The sequence below is a fragment of the Larimichthys crocea genome, unplaced genomic scaffold (assembly GCF_000972845.2).
Source record: "Larimichthys crocea isolate SSNF unplaced genomic scaffold, L_crocea_2.0 scaffold220, whole genome shotgun sequence".
In the NCBI taxonomy this organism is placed as follows: Eukaryota; Metazoa; Chordata; class Actinopteri; family Sciaenidae; genus Larimichthys; species Larimichthys crocea.
Window position 1 is genome coordinate 286,907 of NW_020852928.1, and position 22,847 is coordinate 309,753.

Below are 22,847 nucleotides of genomic sequence, written 5' to 3' on the forward strand. Positions count from 1 at the left end.
GATTAGAACAAGCTCAAACAACACTGTAATATGACCAATGGCAAGCTGTGTTATCTATGCACGGTCCCAGTGTGTACAGTCATCTGCTCTAAATGCTGCATTCTTTGTATTGTATGAGGTGTGTAGCTGAGGATTCAAACTGTGTGATGAGATTAATGTTGGGGTCAGTTCACTCTTACATCAATCAGTTCAGTGGATAGTCATAGTGGACGGTCCAAAGGACAGGGATGTCCAAAGTCCGACCCAATCATGGCCCGTGGTCAGATTTCATGCGGCCCGCAGCTCTGTTTTTAAAATATATTATTTATGGCCTCCTAGCATTGTCAGATACTGTATAGCTGGAAGATTTGGCTTCTTTGGTTGACATAATGAAGAATTTGAATGCACTAAATGTTAACCTCTAAGGACATACCTGCAGCTGTTATATATATTATCTATACATATAACAATATATATATATAATGTTATATATAATCAGTATTCACTGAGCAGGTTGTCATGACAATGCACCAGTGAAATACACCATGAACTGTTCTCATCTGCTGCCCTCAGATCAAACTCTACATATTTAGCTTGTAGGTGCCCTGTGGAGCTTTCTTCAAACAAACTGAAGTCATTCAGTCTTTCTCACCGAAACACACTGTGTGTGTCCTTCAAGTCTAACAGACATGTGGACAACACTTACTAAGACAAGTGTTTTAATTTAGTGGTGGATGTTATCTAAGGCGTCCACAGTCTACCTTTTGGGCAAACTGTAGAAACACAGTATTTAATGTCCTCTTATTCTGTTTCCAAACATCACTTAACCTTTTTGACTAGCTGCTCCGCTCCACACAACTTAGCAAATTAGATGGCTATGCTGATTAGATGAATAACATCACATGGCTCTTTCTTGGGTAAAGCATTGCAAACAATTCCATTAAGGTGTTTTATGATTATGTCTTCTTTTTTTTGGCTTCTGATTATAATGCAAATTAAACTCAGCAATAGGATCTTTCATGCAATACTCACAGGCTGCTTCAAGTCTGGCTGTAGTCATAGTCATTCAAAATGGATTCAAACAAATTTAGGCCCTCTGGCCTTCTTCCAGGTCATTCTAGAAGATCATCATCAAAATAACGAGTGTGCAACATTACTCTCAAATCTATGTCCAGTGATCAACACTTCTTTACTACCCTCAGTCATGCTGCCTTTGAATTTTTCCAGAACGATTCATGAAATGATTGACAACATTGTGAACTGGTCCCAAGTCTGTTATAAATGAAATATTCACTATATATATATAATGCATATCTGCAGTTTTTTTCTGTTTGCAGTGGAGGCACATTGAAATGACACAGACAGACAGAGACGAGTCATGACTGAACATAGTCTTTGAGTAACATTGGGAATCACTGGTCACACAGCAGGAAGGCAGGACGGAGGGGAGAGGAAGGCGTCACTTGATGTACTGTATATTCTCACATGCTTTGGGGTATTTTTTACTAAAGCCAGATTTGTACTTCATGCAAAGGGGAAGATGTTTTTGAGAACACAGGCATGCAAAACCCCGCTGAACTACCAAATCCATCAAACAAACCGTGCTAGACTTCATAGACTGTATGTAGTGATAGGAAACAGTACACACTTCCCGTTCTAAACGTGTGGATGACGTGACACAGTTACAGGAAATGTCTTTTACTGCAGCATCTCTGAGCGAGGTTGTGACCGAGGCTTGCACAGCTGTTATTGGAGCACAGAGAGTTGGGACAAAGCTACAGTCTACGTCTCTGTAAAAATACACCACGTTTCCTGTTTTTGGTTCCCACGTTACCTCACTTCGTGTTTTCATCATCATCTCCAGGGTAACAGCTGTCACTCTTCTCCTCCTGACCCCTTCTCTTTTCAAGTCGTCCACCTTTCAGTCCACCTCCATCTGTGTTCAGCGTGTCATGCTGCACTCCCTCGCTTTCACCCTCTTCATCTTTTTGCACTCTCATCATCTTGTTTCTGCTAATTCCCCTCACCCTCCTGTCATGTCCTTCTCGTCTTTCCTCTCCCTCCACTTCTCTCTCCCACTCCTCAGCAGTTTATCCTCTTTTCTCCGTGCACATCCACTATCTGATTCTGTCCTCCCTCTTTCTCCTATTCCTTACTCCCTTACTCCTGTTTTTTCAATTCTTTTTTCAACCCACTCCACTCTGATTCACACTTTACTGTTTTTCTAAAAGCTCCTCGTCATTTGTCTGATCTTTACTTCCTTTTTTGTCACCCTCTGCTCTTATTTTCTTTCTCTCTTATCATTCTCTCTCTCTTTCCTCTCCTGCTTCAGCTTCAGTATTTAAGAAGCTGTCACTCACATTAATCCCACATAATGTGTGTGTATTAGTTATAGCTCGTGTTGCTTTAGATCAGCTTGCACAGGGTCACAGCCAAGGACAGAGAAGAAGCTAACTGTCGTGACATGGTCATATAAACAGTGTGCTGTTGTATTTCTGTCTGCTAAACGTCTACAGGTACAGCTGGTCCCACTGGCTCTTATTTGGGGTTACAAAGTGACTGTAGGCCGCTGAGAACTTTTAATTTTGTTATTGTCTCATGCTGGCACTGCCAGTAATGACCTCCATGGAGCAACTGCTAACACCAGCCCTCAGTAATTAATCAAACCTCCAGGGGATGTGGTCTGAGAGGGATTTGTGTTGATTTGTTTTTGTGGTTCATTGAACACCTTTTGTGTTGTGAGGGCACATCATTCTCAAAATGTGCTGGTTAGGAAATGCTGAGGAAAGGACACATTTCTGTCCCCTTCAGCTGATATCTCGTGTCTACAGGAGCTGACTCCAGGCAGCATGCTGCATTTTCCCTTTCCTTTTTTTCCAGCATAAATCCACTTAAAACTTCAAACATGGTTTGAATTAGTATGAAGTTTGCAGCTGGACAAAACTAAAGATGACAGTAACCAGAACCAGCACAAAGCAATAGCTACCATCATGACACAGAGGCTTTCATACACCAGCAGACTAAGAGTGCAGAAGTTAGACAGAATGTGCTTCTATTTATCTTCCTGATGAGATTGATCTCTGATTATTTCAGTCCTGTATTTGAAACTTGACACTGGTGCTGACAGGAGCCTCGTTGGCATCTGAGGGCCGATCTTTGATGGAGCTCACGGCTCATACCGAGGACACCAGCTATACTCTCAGTGATCTCATTGTATAAATGTGGAACAGCTCACCAGTGTAGAACAGACGAGGTCAATTACTGATCTTTGCCGTGTCGGAAGATTTAAATAATTAAGATGCCCGTGCTGTGTGTAAATTAGAGACCGCACATGCAATAGAAATACTGCTGCTGACTACATGCTAATCTACAGAGAACAGTTAATTCATTAATTGAGTGAAAGCTTTTTTTGTGAGATCTGAGTTCATTCTTCTGTTAACAAGCCACAAAACAACTTTTTGTGTTTGTTGCTCTTCTTCGTTTGCGTCCCTAATCAAGGGAAGTGGACTTCGTCATCGTTGTCAGCTTGATGTGGCAGTGACTAGCTGATACACACAGAAGCTCATGCCTCTCTGTGACTGACCAGGTTCACTAAACACACCAGAGAAACATGCGGCTGACTGTGTGAGCTGCTAATCTGTGGTGTGAAGGTCAGTGTGGATGGCCATCCTGCTGCTGCCTGGATTATCTACTGGCCTTCTCACTTTACACTGCTGTAGCATCTCTCCTTCAAGTCACTGTGTGTGTGTGTGTGTGTGTGTGTGTGTGTGTGTGTGTGGATACAATACAGCAGTGCATCAGCACTCACTCTGCCATATAACTGCTGACCTGTTGACCAGTGTGTACAGGTGGGGGGGGGGGACTCTGGCTGTGACTCTTAAAACACAAAGTCATTGTCATTTCAATGTGCTTCCAAAGTAGTAAATAGTCTGTATTTAGTCTGTACAGTGTACTGCAGTATGTAGTATGTATGTTCACTGTGTGTGACAGCCAGTGATGATAATGTTTTTATCATTATGATGATAATGTAATGCAGGTTGATGTTCTTTCGTGCTGAGGGAGAAAAAAGAGAAAGCTTGATGCCTCACAGGTACTGTCTCTTTCATATCTGTTCACATGACCTTCTCTGTATGATTATTATTACTGTTCTAATTATTATACCCGTCTCTGAATAAAACCACCTTAAAGCTGTTTATTTCTTATTTACTCACCTCCATCTTTTTCTCCATTGTTTTGCTGCGGTGTAGACTCATTAATCATGAGTGTGGTTTATAGAAATGGATGTAATTTGAAATCAGCACACAAAAAGTGACAAAAACAAGTTAATATGATCTGCACTGGTTTGTAGAAGGACTATAGAGTGTTTGTAAATGACGTTGCAGCCTTCCACACTCCTTTGAAACAACACTTTCCTCCAGTTCTTGTAACCTGAATGAGAGCACAGAGGCAGATATGACATCTTTCTCTGAAGCTATCATGTTCATTAAATGAGTTATCAAATAATATCATCTACTGTTGGGGGAGAATTTCAGTTGGTCACCGTCATTGTGTGTGTGTGTGTGTGTGTGTACAGCCTCTACTGTCTACTCCTGTGCCAATATACAGTACTTGGATCATGTTTCAAACTTTTAACACTCCTAGGGCTAATTATCGTTATTGTGTCTCAGGTCTCAGCAATTACTGGTGGTTGTGACAGCCCTCTGGCCAGTTTGCTTGTGCCTCGATTGCTTGCACAGGTAAAGGTAATTGGTTGGGGGTAGTTCACTTGTCACTGCATGGGCTGCCACCTTAGTCCTCAGGGGGACCCTCCATGTGCCATGTTTGCTTCTGTTACCATTTTCCCTCCCTCCCTTTCTTTGACATGGCCCTTCAAGACATCATGACATACACTCTGCTTGACAAGAGGGAGTGTCTGAGCACTGTACAGTATGTCAGGGGTCTTTCCTGTAAGTGTGGATTAACAGGTGGATTGACTTGGACTGTTGTGCTGAGCTCTCAATTTACCAGTCAACCAATGTCCCAACCCTCAGCTGTGGTTTTGAGCTTTGTGTATCGACCAGATTAATTTGGGAACGGTCTCCTCTGCTGATGGAGGCTGGGTTCAACGTAACCGACAGGTTGAGCAGATCAGATAACTGCTGTCCCCTTGCTTCAAAGGAAGTGGAAGTGGTTTAGGTGTATTATTAGGATGCCTCCCTCTAGAGATTTTCATGTCCAACTGGGAGGAGACCTCAGGTCTGACCCAGAACATGGAGGGAGGATTACCATCTGGTCTGGGAATATCTTGGGACCCCCAGGAGAAGCAAGAGTACAGGACTAGGGAGAAGGACATATGGACTACCTTTCTTAACCTGTTGCCAAAGTGATGTCTGAAAATGAATGGCTGGGTAGGTAGTAATGATAAACAAAAGCATTCAAATAAGACCCAAGTTGTGTGAAATGGGAGAATTCCTGCAGTGCTCTTAATTCACCTCATACCACTGGTCACACGTATGCATAGCAAAGTTTACAAAGTTAATAGGATGCATACATGGTTTTCTGTATGAATGGTCTATTAGTTTTTTTTGTTTCCATACTATAGAGTCACACTAATAACTGACGAGCTGTCTACTAAAGAAATTTGCAATTTGGGTTTTATTGTTGTTTTGCTTATCATTTGTACCAACAAAACTAACATGGTGATAACCAAGGTCATTGCTGAGATCTGGGAACGTTAGCATCACTAACCATAGGAAGAATGGGTGGCAAAACACAAGCAGTCAGACAGGGTGTAAACAAAGCCCCAGGTTAGTCCGCTTGTTTGGACGAGGACACCTTCAGATTCTGACCTGTCTATTATAATAAACCAGAGAACCTGTCTGGGACTAAAGACACAGACACTGATTTGGCCGTCTTCTTGTTCACCTTTTCCAATTCAACTGTGGACTCCTCAGAATCAGGAAAAGGGTCGTGTGTGAAAGAAGCCTTTTGTTGGTCCTGCGCACAATCTGATAATGTGTGTGTATGTGTGTGTGTTTCAGACCGTGGAAAGGGCAGACAGAGACAGGCCATTTTAGGAGAACACCCATCATCCTACAGTGATAACGGCTATGGTAAGACTAAGACACACACACACACATACACACATACACACACTTAACACTGGTAACTGAAGCTGATGTCTTATACAAGGCCGCTACTTCATCTACAGTCCCCATACCTCAGAGGTGAAACGTGACACTCTTGCACACACACATACACATTCACCCAGCACAGGTGTAGATTGCCTGTCATGTATAATGGCCAGAGGTGCAGCAGTAGGTATACCTTCACCTGCACTGAGAAACTGATCCCTGCCAATTACACTCTGTTTTTAATTTAAGCGGTCTCACAATACACACACACATACACACACACATACATACACACACACACACACACACACACACACATACACACACACATACACGCACATACACACACACGTACACCCGCACACACATGTAGGGAGTCATTCAAAAAGCTAGCTGATTCCAGATCAGACCTCATGGGTGGATGAAAAGGGATAAAGAAGCAAATTAACATATATAGGCATTAAGTATCACTACCATTGATGACTCTACTTGTTCACTGAAAGAGTTATAGGTGGCTATAGTCGTTCCTCCTCTTGATGACTGTGAAGTGATCTGCTCCTTGAATAGAGTAACACAGAAATAAGTCTTCAATCTTTGTTCTGTGTAAAAATCCATTCAGGTTTCAGCAGCCTTCTTATCCAAATCAAGATCTTTTAAATATAAAAACTTCCATTTGTGTTTCTGTTCTCGGCTGCAGCTCAGCAGACACTCCTGGGAAACACGTCCAACGTCATGAAACAACACTTTGAACATTAAATTCAGCCACTAATGTGGTCACATTTTCAGGAATTAACGTTTCTGACACCAGATTATAACCACGCTGAAGAAACAGTGTAACTTTAAAGTGAGATTTTATTCCTGGTTGTCCCTGCTGTGAACAGCTGAATTCAGGAGGAGGCAAAAAAAATTGTCATTCTAAAAAAAGAAATCATGTGTGTGTTTTTGTATTGGAGCTGTGCAGCCTGAAACACATAGCATAGCATCAAAATAAAACACAGTTTCACTGGCATGAAGCACGCCATCAACAAGATCTGTTTAAATTATTTATTGACAAAAAGACAGATTGTGAGTGAATTGTGACCTCTTGAACTGATGCTGTGATGTGGGGAAGCTTTGGTGGGGCACGATGGACCCCCCTCAGAACCCTGTAAGAAGAAGCAGCAGTAGGAAGGTTTGCATTAACTTATTACAACATTTTTCCAGGAAACGTCACACAAGACACCTTCATAATACTGCAAATATATAAATATTGTAATATATACTTGAGTCAATCAGTGGGTAAGGGTCAGGTCATTGACTGATGTGAGCACAGGAGAATGACCACTAGGGGGCGGTGTGGGTCTGGATGAACAGCTGATGATCCCTGTGACAGATACAGACACAGGCAGTGTTGTTTCATTCTCAGTCATCTTGATCACATTCTCCTGTTGTCTCTGCCTCCTCAGGTCCACCCTGCCCTCTGCTGCCTCTGCCTGGCAACAGCAGGTACAAGCTCACCTCAGTGGACGTTCCAGACATGGTGTCTTACCCTCTGCCCCAGTCATCATCCTCATACTCCGGCCACGCTCCCAGCTCTGTTGCCATGGTGAGCGGCCTCCATCCATCCAAGATGAACTGCACCCGCATCTTTAACCTCTTCTGCCTCTATGGAAACATTGAGAAGGTAGGTGTGTGTGTGTGTGTCTGTGTGTGTGTGTGTGTGTGTGTTTCCCTAAAAGTGGGTCTTTGACAGGTTTTAATTGTAAATGTGGCTTCACACATTAGAAGTGCATAGAAGGGATTCCTGCAGACCTGACTGTTTGCACATGAAGGAATCCTACAAATGTTTCCATCAGATCAAGTGAGTGCAGTATGTTTGAATTTATGATATATGTTGGTTGTGGGCGTGCATGTGATTGCAGGTGAAGTTTATGAAGAGTGTTCCTGGTACAGCCTTGGTAGAGATGGGAGATGAGTATGCTGTGGACAGAGCCATCACACACCTCAACAGCATCAAGGTGTTTGGCAAGAGGCTCAACGTCTGGTGAGAAGTAGATCAATACACACTCTCACATGCTGTACTTGATTTGATTATCTCTAATGTTTCTTTTCCTTCACCATTTCCTCACTGACATTATTCATGAACAAACGAGTCAGATGATACATTTTAGGCCTTAAATGTTACGTCTGTCTAGCTGCAAACTGAAAGGCCACTTCACAGAATGAGTTATTTCCATTACCAAGCTAACAATTGTTTCTTTGATGAAACTCTATTTGAGAGCCCTCTGTCCTCTGGGGGGAACTTTACAGTGCACAGTCTCAAGTTAACGTGGAATAACAAACCTGTTTTGTGGTGTGTTGCAGATGTGTTCACAGTGTCGTTGTTGTTTGAAGAAAGCAGATGGATGTATTTGATGAGAGCGGTGACAGTGCTGTTTTGTGTGCAGTGTGTCTAAGCAGCACGCAGTGATCCCCAGTCAGGTGTTTGAGTTAGAGGACGGCAGCAGCAGCTACAAGGACTTTGCCATGACCAGGAACAACCGCTTCAGCAGCGCCGGACAGGCGTCCAAAAACATCATTCAGCCTCCGTCTGCAGTGCTCCACTACTACAACGTTCCTCCATGCATATCACAGGACCATTTACTGAGGGTACGCACTCCTGTCAATTAATGTCCTCATTTAATTATATGAAAATCTAATGAAAGTACTCAAGTACAAAATGATACATATACAATATTCATATAAATGTGTGTCTTCCACTATGGCTGTTTTCACAAGTTACCAATATATTCAACCATTCAAACTCATATATATATGTACTGCATTAACATACTACTGTATATATAACATATACATGGTGATATATATATATATATATGACATATGACATGATACACAGATTAAATATGTGAAAGCAGATGTTGGAATAAAACACATGTCCATAAATGAAAACATACAGTCATTGTTGATCACCAGTTCATACAGTGTATAGCAGTGTGTAAATGTCCTGCAGGGGACAGATGGAGGCCTGTCCACCTTCACATTAGATATCAGATATGAAGTTTAACGCCGCTTTACTTACACTTTAACCTCTGTGTGTGTTTTGGCAGCTGTGCACAGAGCATGATGTGCCCGGCTTCGTCAAATTCAAGATGTTTGATGCCAAACGTAAGTAGAACTTCAACGTTTGTGACATTTTATTGGCTCTTGTTAAAGTGTATCAGGTGCATCTTCTCCTTTTGTAGTCAGTGTGTGAAATATTGATTATCTTACTTCTCTTTTTCCCTTCTTCCTGTTGTTTTGACTTCTGCTGTTCCCTTTAATCTCACCTCGTGTGTGTGTCTCTCTCTCTCAGCTTCCTCTAAGACCATCTCTGGTTTGTTAGAGTTTGACAGTAAGACGGAGGCTGTGGAGGTTCTTACTGTTCTCAACCACTACCAGATCCGAATACCCAGTAAGTGTGTCTGAAAGACACCTCCTGTCCTACAGACACTCACATACTAAAATGTCCACTGTGTCAACATGTCTGTCTGATTAAACTGTATGTACACCTGAAAGTAAACTCTGTAATCTACGGAAACCTCTGTACACACACACCTTTTCAGTTCCCTTTCATTTTCATTTTCCACCATAAATATTTAGAACATTTTGTATTTATCTTTACGTGTAGCGCTCTGTGGTAACAGTTTACGGTAATCCAACTACATGGATTTGTGTAAAGGAAGAAGGAAGCCAAATATGAAATGATCTCAAATTGAATACATTAAATATTGTGTGGTGTGCTTAGCATGCAGACTGTATTATGTTATCTGATACATGATGTGTATAACTGTATAACAACAGTAGCTGTGTTGTTAGTGTTACCAAACATAACCAGTGAGGTTCTTATGAATCTCACACAGTATGACCAAATTTCTCTGTGACACTAAAATACTGTAATAATAGATTTGAGATAATATCTCTATTATATATAATATATATAGATATATATATATAATATAAATATAATATATATATATTATATCTATTATATATATTATTATTTTTCATAAACACATAAGTTTAAGCTTAAGTTTAAGTGCTGCTTAGATTTGATTATAAAAGGCTTTCCCATTTAAGTGACTAATGGGGTCAACGTTGAGTGAGAGCGCTGCAGAAGTGAAACAGGACTGCAACTTAATCCTTCAGGGCGATTGCACAACAGTGTATGAATGTGTGTGTAGTACAGTACAGTCCATTTACCATTCATTGACACATTTTACCTCATACCATCACAATAATATTGCTCAGTCGTTCCACTGTTGTAAAAATCTCCAACATCAGCTTTAATTCACACACATCAGCCTGCTGCCTCTCTGGAACAGGAATTAACTTCACAAAGCAACACAATGGAATACTGAAGTGAAACACAGATATGATGTCTACAAAGATTTATCAGAACTAATAAGATATACATGATGTGTGTTTCCAGATGGCTCCAACCCATACACCCTGAAGCTGTGCTTCTCCACCTCGTCTCATCTATAAAAAGTTGTAGAGCACAAGAAGAGGCTGCTGAGCCAGATGATGGCTGACTTGGCCGACACTAGAGAGGGACCATGAGGGACGAGTGGAGGAGAGACAAACACAGACTGAGACACAGATAACCCTTTAAAGGTGGTAAAGAAGATGGATAGAAAAGTATTAAAGAGAGAGAAGGCTGTCTCTGTATCCAAACTGAACATCAGACCCACGCCCAACATCCACCCATCCAATGAAATGCTGGCAGAGCAGAGACTATCGGAAGTGTTTCTATCATCATGTTGGACATCTGGAGGACACTGCTCACAAGGCTTACACAGACAGAGAGACAGGAATCTACCGTACTGTCCTCCTCAGTGTTAGTCACAAATCTCTTACATCATCACCATCTGTGACTGAGATATTATTTTAAACGTTTAAACAATGGATAAATACAGTGTGTTGTTTTGAACATGTACAGTGGACGTCGATATGATTTTAACAAGTTCTCCTTGATTAGTGCTATGTGAACTTTTTGCCTGGCAGTGAGGCTGAAGGTCAGAGGTGTCACTCCACTTTGGACCAAACTGAGATATTCAACACTGACCAGTTGTTAGGTTTACTGTGGGTATTCATGGTCCCCCGAGGAGACCTGACCTTTCCCTACTGCCAGCACACAGCCAACACTTGCTCTGTGACATGGTAACTGGAAAACTAATGGCAGGGTTTCTATGAATATTCATGTTTCCAAGAAGATTCTATTAATGTTTTTTAAAGGTGCTGTCGCTTCTTAAGGCCCTCGTTCAGCTTTCCCACCATCACCAAATGTTCTAACAGACACAAGAACTTTAATGGGCAGATTGTGAAATTTACTGAACATATTCTTTGTTCTCAGAGGATAACCTCCTTACATTTGGACCTTCTACAATCTTCCTTTTAGCGCCAACATCAGGCCAAAATATCATCTTTGCACACAAGATATTTGATGATGTCACTGGCAGATTGCCATGAAAACCCCTCGTTCCAAAAGAGATGGACTTCTGCTGAGGTGAAAAGAATAACAAAGTTCTGATGCTGTATTTTGTTCTGTCTCTCAAATGATGTGCTGGACTGATGCAGAATCAGAAGAGTGTAAAAAAACAACATTGGTGTTTCTTCCACACTGCGCCGCTCTTCACATTGTACATGCTTAATGTCAGTTTCACTTAATATAATAATGATAGATGTCACACATGTCACTTCCTCTTGTCTGTGGCCCATTTTGTGTTTGAATGGAAATGAATCGTCCATTCCACAAATCCAGTACATGGGCTATTGTCACAGCTGCTGGTAAGTCAACTATTACCAGTCATTAGTGTTCAGATCCTGCTGGTGGATGTCAGAATCCCTGCCTGTAAACACATTCAGTGTCTGTGAGTGTTCTGATTCGAGATATTGACCTCATGCATCCACCTGTCGATATTCAAGTAAACAGTAGTCCAGCTTGTTATCACTACTTCCTTAATATGATACATGATTTGTTCTTAAAACAGTCAGAGTAGGACACAGTGATGAATGTGTGGGATATTTTTGACATATATTTGTGTGTGTGACTTCATTGGTTGAACTCGGTACACCCGTTAGTGCAGCACCGCTGAAGAAACACAGTTCAAGGGCTCATTTCATGACTCCTGTCAGCATACAGTTCACTTGCTGAGATTTGAGCTCGACTTCAGCACACTCAAACAGTTGAGTCCATTATGCAGTTTTTCACCTGATTGCATCTGAAATATCTATTACACACGTGTAAATTCATTGTGTATCAACCTTAAAGTCAGCCATGTCTGCGTGGAGAATGTTCATGCTCCTTTCAAAGGTACAAAAATAAACCTATTTGCACTGCGCATGGAAAACTACTGGAATTACATAGTATTAAAGGACATTTTGCTTTGTCCAGTATTGTTTTTTTCTTGCCATGTTTTATTTTTAGAATCTATGCTCCTACAAGGTTTTTCTGTATTTTGCATAACTCTGTGAATAAATGGGCTATCTAAAACCTGGAAGATGCATGGGCTCCTTATGGAGGCTCGGAGTGGAAGAGCGGACACACTGAGCTTGGAGGAGGCCAGTTCCAACATAAAGCATATTGTCTCGCTCCACTCTGTGTCTCATGCAGGACATGCAGATTTGACTGCTTCAAGCGGAATCCATCGCTCTTGTGATTAAGGCATGCTTTTTGTATATAATGTGTAAATAAGGAAAAGGTGTGCAGCACAGATGAATCCCACTCTGTCTGCAGTTCAATTATAGATCATCTGGATGTTTGTATGTCTCTTACATGACTTGAATCTTGCTGTATTTCTAACGGAGGTTTTATTTATTCTTTTTTGTTTGTTTGTTTTTTAAGCCTTGGAGGGGGTTTGATAAATGAGGGCTGTTGTTATTCTGAAGCTGATGTATGTTTTTAATCACAGGACTGACTCCGAGACAGATCACAGATATCGCTGTAAAGGTTTAATGTTGTTAATAGTCAGTAATCACTAAGAAAATACTTAGAAAAATACAAAACTATATTGTTCCATTCATTTTAGAATCTCTGTGGGTGTAACCTATACTGTATGTACATGTTCAACTTGAATAAATTCAGGTTTGGAGCTGTAGGTCAGCTCCACACAGCTCAACTCAAGTCTGCCACCTGTCTTCTCTTACAGATAAATATGCTGGTTTTACATCAGCTCCTGTTCATTTTTTAACCACATTTAATGTAATCAACATGAAAAATATACTGTAATGTCAAAATTATACTTTATATTTTATAGGCAGTGTACTGGACATTTTCTTGTCACAACCAGAATCACTTTTGTTGGTCAGGCCACAGATACAGACAGTACATTTATAAAACAAGGAGCTTGACAGGTAAACATGAAAACAGGTATATATAGTCTGTACAGCAGGTTGTATTATGTACATGAGGTAGTAAGTATTACAATATAGTATGTACAGCACGAGTAGATTATGTAGGAGTGACACATTTACATATCAAAAGAAAAAAATCTAAATGTAAACAGTGAGAATAAATGATTTAGAATTGACAGAATATTACACATTGTGTGACTGTGTCTGGTGTTATCCTTTAAACACAGTGACAGCCTGTAGGAAGAAACTCTTCTTGTGTCTTGTTTTGGCATACAGTGGTGTGTAGAGCCTGCCACGGTAAGTCCATCCTCTGCTGAGGCTGTCTGTCCTGTCCTCTGTCATCTTCACAGTTTAGAGTGTGTTGCACCAGCAGACCAGCCATTCTTCTTCTGTGACTACATCAACATTTTTAAACTGCCTGTGATCCTCATTTTCATATTTGAAGCTGCTGACATCACTGACAGAGCAGCTGTCCAAGTCACTGTTTGTGAGTTTACCATCTGACTGTCTCATAATCAGATAAGAAAGAACACACAGCCCGGGCCTCTGCAAGCATCCCACCAGTTAAAACACTGCGACAGTGACAGTGACAGGACAGCAGGACAGCAGCCTTTCCTGCCTGGAAGACCAAACTCAGGACACAGATGTGTCTGAGAAACATCGGCGCGTTCTCTCCCGCTCAGCCCACGTGACAGCCTCCCGTTCTCCGATTGGCGGTTTTGAAATACGTCGCTCGAGCTCATTGGTGCGTTTTGAACCGCTGCTGTACTGCGGTCGATTCAAAATAGTCTGTCAGCATTCCAGCGGCAGTCTGTGCACGGACAGTACACACGACACGAGCGAGGCACAGCCAGGTAATTATTATTATTCACCTTCATACAGCTTGAAATATGACTGAGTTTATCCGTCAGGTTATTTAAAGCTTGTGTGTGGACAGGAAGCGGCTCGGCGGACACTATAAAAGCAACAGAAGGAAACGTTAGCCTTAACAATGTAGCATTAGCTTAGCTAACGTCTTACCATAACTTGCTCACTCAGAAAAAACGGCTTTAACGGCCCGGGAACGACCTCTTACCGGGAGAGACCGAACCACGTCACTTGTTAACGAAATATGTAACCTTAGCGTCCATACAGCGTTATTTAGGCAACGTTACTTTACCGTTACTTTGACGTTAGTGTAGTTTCATATACCAACTGAGAAGCTAAAAAGAGCCCGTGTCTGGATGGACAGGCAGTTACATGTTGTCTGACTCAAACTGTGACTTCTGTGGTTCGGTTGGTGACCTTGATACTTCGAGGCCACGTTTTCCACCGTGGAACAGACACGTCCACTTCGTGACTCTCACAGTATTTCAGTGTAATCCTTTAATGTAACTGACAAGTAAGAGTTGGTGAAAAGCCCTGTGATGTGACAGCATGTGTCTCTCTTCCAGGCAGTGATGGAGGACTACTTGAAAATAGAGAAAATTGGAGAAGGTTGGTCCTAATGTTTCTAAATGATTCTGATCATGATGACATGTAGACAGAGAGTAATGCAGTACTGTTACAAACTGTTGTTAGTGTTCTTTATGTTCTCTAATGTCATGGCTGTAGCGTTTGTTCACTGTCACCGTTTGAATGACTGTGCTAACTTCATGCAGGAACCTATGGGGTGGTGTATAAAGGCAGGCACAAGGCCACAGGGCAGGTGGTGGCTATGAAGAAGATCCGTCTGGAGAGTGAGGAGGAGGGGGTCCCCAGCACCGCGGTCAGAGAGGTCTCCCTGCTTCAAGAACTGAAGCATCCCAACGTCGTAAGGTACGTTCGCTCTGTACACTTCTGCCGGGTCGAAGAGTTTTTAAAGATCTTTCAGCTTCTATAAGACACGGCTGTGTTACATCTCAGTGAAATCACAAAGTGCCTACACCATAGTATGTCTCTGTCAGTCTCTGGTGTTCTTCACACAAACATAGCAACAGTGATGTACGACTCAGACATGGCACGAGAACAAAAGTGTCATTACGAGTAATTGACAATCATTTTATTATTGTACAACTGATGGAACGTGAGCTTTGTGCTGCCTGATTATGTTTGATCCGCGGTAACTGCTTACAGTACAGATGAGAAGATGCTTACTGTGTGTCTGTGTCCGTCTTTCAGGCTCCTGGATGTCCTGATGCAGGAGTCTCGTCTCTACCTCATCTTTGAGTTCCTGTCCATGGACCTGAAAAAGTACCTGGACTCGATCCCCTCTGGCCAGTACATGGACCCTATGCTAGTGAAGGTAACTGTTTGTTTGTGATTAATAAACTCTCAGCAGGTCATGTTGGGGATCTGATGTCTGAGATTAACTGGATTATGGGAGAAATAATATCATGGTGACTTAAAATCACTGAACAGTAACACCAGTTATCTACTTTGAATTGGTCTGAGGCAGTCTGTCTCCATCTGCTCTGACTGATTATGGGCTATGTGAATATATTAATTTCTAATTTTCTCAGGGTTAAAAAAGTCTAAACTTCTCTTCATTGTGTCATTTAATTTGATCTGAGTGTTTGGTTTCACAACTCTAAACATGTGTCCATCTCTCCTCCCTCACCACCTTTCAGAGCTACCTCTACCAGATCCTGGAGGGCATTTACTTCTGTCACTGTCGTCGAGTCCTCCACAGGGACCTGAAACCTCAGAACCTCCTGATCGACAACAAGGGAGTTATCAAACTGGCAGACTTTGGCCTGGCTCGGGCCTTTGGTGTTCCTGTCAGGGTCTACACCCACGAGGTGAGAGTCCATTCACACACCACTGGGACCAAAGCAACTGTGTAAACGTGCACTGAAAGTGTTCAGAAGTAAAGCATCATCAAACTGAGCTGAATGACCCTGTGTCTGTGTGTTACCAGGTTGTAACTCTTTGGTACCGGGCCCCTGAGGTCCTCCTGGGTTCACCCCGATATTCAACCCCCGTGGACGTTTGGAGCACTGGGACCATCTTTGCTGAACTTGCCACAAAGAAGCCTCTGTTCCACGGAGACTCTGAGATAGACCAGCTCTTCAGGATCTTCAGGTACATGCACCACAGCATACCCACAAGTGTTATTTCAGGATAGGTTTGTCCTTTTCAGGTCACTAACAATATTATATTATACAATAAGAGTTTTAAATGTTTGTCTGTGAGGTCACTCTCCTTTGTATTTAAACACTCAGTGTTAGCTGCTCATAACTAGCCAATCACAGTGACGACCCTGACGTTGTGCATATGTGGCGCATCGTTTGGTCAGAAGAGCTCAGCAGAGTGCTGAGAGAGACCTAACCCTAACCCCTGTCAGTTGTCCAGATGTGAACTGAAACATGAACGGCTGTTGATCAGTAAGCTAAGGCTAAAAAAATAAATATAAACATTATTATTTACTGATAAAAGCCTGCAGTAACAGCCGTGATGTTAGATTAGTTCTAATAGTAAAAAACACTTTTGAAAATGAAACAGTTTCATCTGATGACAGATTGAAAAGTAACACAAAACAAAAACACAGTCATCATGTTAATGGCACATGCACAAAGATGATCTGCTCACTTTGATACTTATCTTCATCTTCAATCTGTTGAAAATATCAGCAAATAAACTTGTTTTCTTTCTCCCTCTCCCAACAAACCCCTCCCTGAATGCTCTTAACTATGGTATAATATATGTATATGGCATATACTATAACAGTACATAACAGTTCATCTATTTGAACTGTTGACACACCTCAAGGTGCTGTGATACAGGATGCTGGCCTGCCTGTCAGCAGCATCTTTTAGGCTTCAGTGTTTTCTTACAACACTTTGACATGTGGAGTTAAATGAAAAGTGAATATTTACCATGTCTATGTAACAGAGCACCGTTTAACAGACTGACTGCTGACCTGGAACTCTCACACAGGAACTACACTTTGTTCTTCCAGTAGAACAGAGACATCCTGTGACCCTGTTTGCTTTTTCTTTTCTTTCTTCTTTTTTTCTAACACTCCTTGAACTTCCTGTTCATTCAGGACTCTGGGAACTCCAAACAATGATGTGTGGCCTGATGTTGAGAGTCTACCTGACTACAAAAACACCTTCCCTAAATGGAAGTCTGGCAACCTGTCATCAATGGTGAAGAACCTGGATACGAATGGCCTGGACCTGCTGGCAGTAAGCACGAGAGCTGAACCAATCAGCACATTCATTCTGACTTTATGACACTTCTTTTCTACAAACTAGTGAGGTCAGGTGCAGGTCTGTACAGACTAACTCAGTTTAGTTAGTTATTAATAAGATTCTACATCTAATATGAATATTGATGATTGTCAGGCAGACAGGTTGGACTTCAGTCAATACAGCATAGGCTGACCTTTAAGTCGAGCTCTAAAAGCACAGGATCCTACATTTGAAGCATCTCCATGGTGTTCTGGACTGTACGCTCATGTTGTGTAGAAAGTTTCAGTATGTTGCTGCTGTGTTTCCTTTACTTGTAATGACGATGGTTTTACACACTTGTTTGAGCTGTCATCATCTTTCTTCATGAAACACACGTTAGACCATGACTCCGTCTTAGGTTTCCAGCAGCGTAGACTGAGTGTTTCTGTGTGGAGAATCATTTGACAGGATTTGAACACGTTCTACCACAATGTCTCTTTGGGTGTGCATGTTAGTCGTCATGTGTTACTCTGCAAAAAAGGCTGTCACAGGAGTGAACCAAGCTTCAGATCACTAAAACTCTGGAAACAGGAGACGGTCAGCTCAAAATGTTCAAATCAGGTCTGGGAGTTGGTGTTGGTCATGTGATATAATGGCTTGTCTTTCTCATGAGACAGGCATGTCAATCAGTCTTAGAGTCTCTAAGAGCTCTCTTGGAGTCCTTCACTGATGCACCTTTACTGTCACTGTAAAATATTGCCTTGGTGTGGAGAATAGACTGGTTCTTGTTTATTGGTGAATCAATGCAATGGATTGTTGATCAGAACAATGCACAAACACAGAGGATCCGATTCATTCTCATTTAGCTGGTTTCTTTCTGATGGAGAGGAGGAAATAAAAGAATGGCAACAAATTAATCCACACAACTCGAACTTAAGGGTCGATTCACAATTGAACGAAAATACTTAGTCTCAACAAATACAGCTCAATCTTAAGAAAAGGGAGAAATTAGTATTTATATTATTGATTTTTAACTACTGACTACTACTATGTGTGTGGAACAAAAAGGGATAACGCAGTTCAATCATTGAGCATAAGGAAAGATGAGGATGAGGCCAGCCAGCTCCTTTGTTCTCAGTCAAGGAAAAGGGCTCACACAGGTGAGCTGGCTGCCTAAATAGATTTCGAGGGCCCCGCCCTCCATTGAGGTGAGGCGGAAAGAGATGGGGATTTTCTACAGTCACCACATGAATGATCCTGACTGACGTGGTCTCTTCTCCTTCCTGCAGAAAATGTTGACCTACAACCCCCCCAAGAGGATCTCCGCTCGCGAGGCCATGACGCACCCTTATTTTGATGACTTGGACAAATCCACCCTGCCCGCTGCCAGCATCAACAAGATCTGAACACATACTGACCGTACATACATACACATTCATACCCATTGTGAATTATCATTCTGTAAATACTTGTGTGTGAGAGCTGTTGTAGACCTTTAGTAAAGTTTTGTCTTTCAACAATGTCTTTTCAATAAAACTGCACTTTCTGTGACTTTCAAAACTTTCAACTTTGTTTCATCTTTTTTTTTTTTTTTTTTTTCTGATAATGTCACTTTTGTATTCAGATGAAGGGTGGGGATTTCTAAAATTATTATGCTGTCACACACTTTGACTTTTTTATGATACAGGACACATGCAGCCTGGATCCGTCAGTACAGACCTTCAGCTGTCAGTGTGAACAGCATGATGTCTAACTGCAGAGCTCTGATAATTCTGAAACCTAAACAAGATGACATGCCAGAGAGAAGCATGGATTAAAGTTCCCCGTCCCTACGATGGATTTCTGTCATTCAGAGTTTACAGAGGCCACTTATGAGATCAATGGAGAAAAGAAAGTGTGGGCTGATTTTTATTGACAGACTGTCAAACTCTAGAGCCAATGGGATTGTTTACAGATAAAATCTTGTATTATAACATATATAACAAATGTAAAGCTTCTTTGATTATTAACAGTATGGAAGTGATAGCTTGCCATCAGACTGAAACTCCTGGTTTGGTGTATTTTTTTGTTAAATGATTGAAAATAACATACCCAAGTTCTGTAGATGGTTGATTATTTGAAAGAGTAAAACTTAAATTTTTTAAAGATTATTTTTTTGGCCTTTTCAAGCTTTTATTTTGATAGAGACAGCTGAAGAGTGACAGGAAATGTAGAGAGATGGGGAATGACATGCAGGAAAGAGCCACAGGTCGGATTCAAACCCTGGGCTGCCACAGCAAGGACTGAGCCTTTGCACATGGGGTGGCTGCTCTACCAACTGAGCTAAACAGCCCTGAAAGAGAGCCTGAATGAGAGGTACTCATTCAGTCTTAACTCACACAATACAGCAGAGAGTACCTAGATTAACCAGGTCATCCGAGAGCTAGGCAGATCCAGATCACTGTTCTCTTCTTGTAGTATGAGATTACTGGCAGTAGCGTGTTCGCCTGGTGTCTGTAACATACCAGCCTAAAATGGCTGTTTCTGGGTCAGGAGGAAGATCATGCTGGTAAACATTGGAGTAACACTGAAAAACTAATGACCAGAATTTGCAAATTCTAGTGCAAAACCAAAACATATGAGCCAGCGTTCCATCAGATTGTTTGCATTTAATACAGAGAGGTGACGACAGCGCCGGTCCTGGCCACATTTGCGCCCTGGGCGAACACCCCCCCCCCCCCCCCGGAGCGAACATTTTCTCGTGCGCCCTAATGGCCGCCCGTGCGCCCCAGGATGCGCCGTGCGCCGTGCTAGGACCGGCCCTGGGTGACGAGGAAGGGTAGAATGAATGTAGTTTAACGCATGTCTGTGTATGACCTTATACTGAATTAACTGATGAGTTAATTGAGAATGCTCCTTCTGAAATTGCCACCTCAATTTCACTCTCCCAGGCCATCCTCAGTGTTGTGGAGAAATTGCTGAAGTCAAAGGTCAATGGTGAGGTCAGGAAGGAAGAAAGTGTTCAGGAGCCTCTGATGTCTTATGCTGTATTATTTATTGACGCTTGGCTAAGGAGAATTAGAGACACTCTCAAAGTTCATCAGAAGTGCCTCATTACATTACATTGCATTTAGCAGACGCTTTTATCCAAAGCGACTTACAGAGGAGGACATAAGCTGAGAAAGGTGTAAAGGAGCACAGAGTAGTTTGTTAGTTTTGTTAGTTTTGTTAGGCAGGGAAGCATTCTCGAAACAGAAAGGTTTTTACAAGTTTTTTAAAGGTCGAAAGGGATGTTGCTGTTCTAGTAGCCGTTGGTAGGTCATTCCACCATTTGGGGACGACCACAGAGAAGAGTTTAGAGTGACCTCGCTTTGCGAGAGGCGAGGGTACAACTAGACGGTTTGTATGAGCGGAGCGTAATGCCCTGGTCGGGACGTGAGCCTTTAGTAAGACGCTGAGATAGGCAGGGGCAGATCCTGAGGTGGTTTTGTAGGCTAGTGTCAGAGCTTTGTGTTTAAGTCTGTTTAAGTTTGTGCCTCAGTCGGTCTCACATTCTGCTGAACTCATCCTGGTGGATCGACTTTAAACCCCAAGATAACACCACAAATACTATACGCTCAGAATTAGTCAAAGAGAATGTCTTTACCCATGCAGGTGTTATTGTCAGTATATTCTAGTCTGGAGACACAGATGTACATATACATATTACATATATTGGAACGTCAACAACAAGCTATCTATTATGTCTATGAAGGCAGCAATAGGTCTCTTCGACCCTGGCCACCACAGTGTTGAGATAGACTGGCACCTACTGTTCTCAACCAAAGCCAAACAATTAATACTGCCGAGGACCTCAAGGCCCATACGTGACCTCGTGTAACCTAAGGATAGAAAATTCCATAACAATCAGGTGGTGCATAGATGGAGCAGTTTGTTTAGCATCGGGTTCTGTTGTCAATAAGCAGTGAAGTTAGAAGAATAAGCAGTTGATTTGATACCACACCTTTAATGAGTTTTTGTCTAGGAAACCAACCCAAGAGGCTTTTTCTTCATCCCAGGCCAAATCTTTCTAGGGTTAGTAACATGTACCTCCACTCCACCTGATCAAATGCCTTTTGTGCATCAGTGCAAGGACAGCAGATTTTAATTTGCCATTATGTTTACTATATACAATATCCAATAGTCTACAGACAGTAATATTGTTTCAAGTGAGCCTCTAACAGAAAAATACATCATCAAGGACTAAATAACAATAAGAGCAACTTATGCAGCCTGGTGACAGTTTCAGTGTGATGGTGAGCTCTCACATTTGTGTCAAGCCAAGCCAAGATGGCTTTGGTATAGAGTTCTACAAGGCATATGCAGACAAAGCCGCCTCTTTACTACTAAGAATGTTTCAAGAATCAATAAAAGATAACAGACTACCAAGCTCATTATATTCTGCAAATATTTCTTTCATCCTGAAAAAAGACCCATAGCCCTTCTTGGTAGAGACTGTTCACTAAAATCTTGGCTCACAGACTGAATAGACACATGTCAACCATAATACATCCAGATCAGGAGGGTGTTATTCCCAGGACATTTTCCTTTTTTAATAATAATTAATAGTGATGATAAGAAGAAGAAGTACAAAAAAATAACAGACTGAAAAGTTCTGTACATGGCTGATTATTTGAAAGAGTAAAACTTGAGACAAGCTTGGCAAAAAAAAGTCAGAATCAGTTTAATTTCATAGATTGAAAAGACCAGAAATGTAAGTGTGAATAGAACAGCTGTTCAGATCATCCTCCTGTACAACACTGCTGGTCAAGTATTCAGACTTGATGTCTGCATTAGAGAACATGGTTATGTGTGGAGTGGGCTGTAAATCTTGTCTTATTTTTTTAGCAGGTGTTAGGTAACGTAACCTGGAACACGCTTCATAAATTGTAAATGACTCGGTTTCAGTCAAAAGATTTTCTTTTGCTTTATGCAGCAATATAAGAGTAGGCCAGGTCTCAGGTCTGATCATGTTTTGTAAATGTCTCCTTTTCTGCTCAGGAGTGAGGCTCAAATCGATAAATGTTAAGAGTGATCCACAGCAGCACATTTTTTCTAACATTCATGACTCGTCTCGTGGAGCAGATGCACCTCCATTTTATCTCTCCAAGTCTTTGGTAAAATATTCACATGATAAAAACATTGTTTTCTTCATGTATACACTCAGAGAAACTTGTCATGAAGCAGGAGCAAAGGAATGCTGTGATAGGATTCAGCGCGACACGGCGTG

General features: G+C 41.7%; 2 protein-coding genes across 3 annotated transcripts in view; both read left to right on the plus strand.

Annotated features, from left to right (window-relative positions):
- LOC104936402 (heterogeneous nuclear ribonucleoprotein L-like) overlaps positions 1-13,231 on the plus strand; it is a 33,656-nt gene extending 20,425 nt beyond the window's left edge. The window contains exons 8-14 of the mRNA XM_010752430.3: positions 6,000-6,071; positions 7,538-7,755; positions 7,994-8,115; positions 8,519-8,720; positions 9,182-9,239; positions 9,427-9,525; positions 10,543-13,231. Of these exons, the coding sequence (XP_010750732.1) occupies positions 6,000-6,071; positions 7,538-7,755; positions 7,994-8,115; positions 8,519-8,720; positions 9,182-9,239; positions 9,427-9,525; positions 10,543-10,598 (827 nt within the window). The 3' untranslated portion in view covers positions 10,599-13,231. The remainder of the gene's footprint in view (positions 1-5,999; positions 6,072-7,537; positions 7,756-7,993; positions 8,116-8,518; positions 8,721-9,181; positions 9,240-9,426; positions 9,526-10,542) is intronic.
- A 974-nt stretch (positions 13,232-14,205) lies between these two features.
- On the plus strand, positions 14,206-19,166 carry cdk1 (cyclin dependent kinase 1). 2 transcript variants are annotated; one of them, XM_010752427.3, is made up of 8 exons: positions 14,206-14,320; positions 14,900-14,942; positions 15,107-15,263; positions 15,606-15,729; positions 16,055-16,225; positions 16,345-16,508; positions 17,473-17,614; positions 18,889-19,166. In XM_010752427.3, exons 2-8 carry the CDS (start codon positions 14,906-14,908, stop codon positions 19,003-19,005), a joined length of 912 nt encoding a protein of 303 aa, XP_010750729.1. In that variant the 5' UTR covers positions 14,206-14,320; positions 14,900-14,905; the 3' UTR covers positions 19,006-19,166.
- Positions 19,167-22,847: the final 3,681 nt, after the last annotated feature.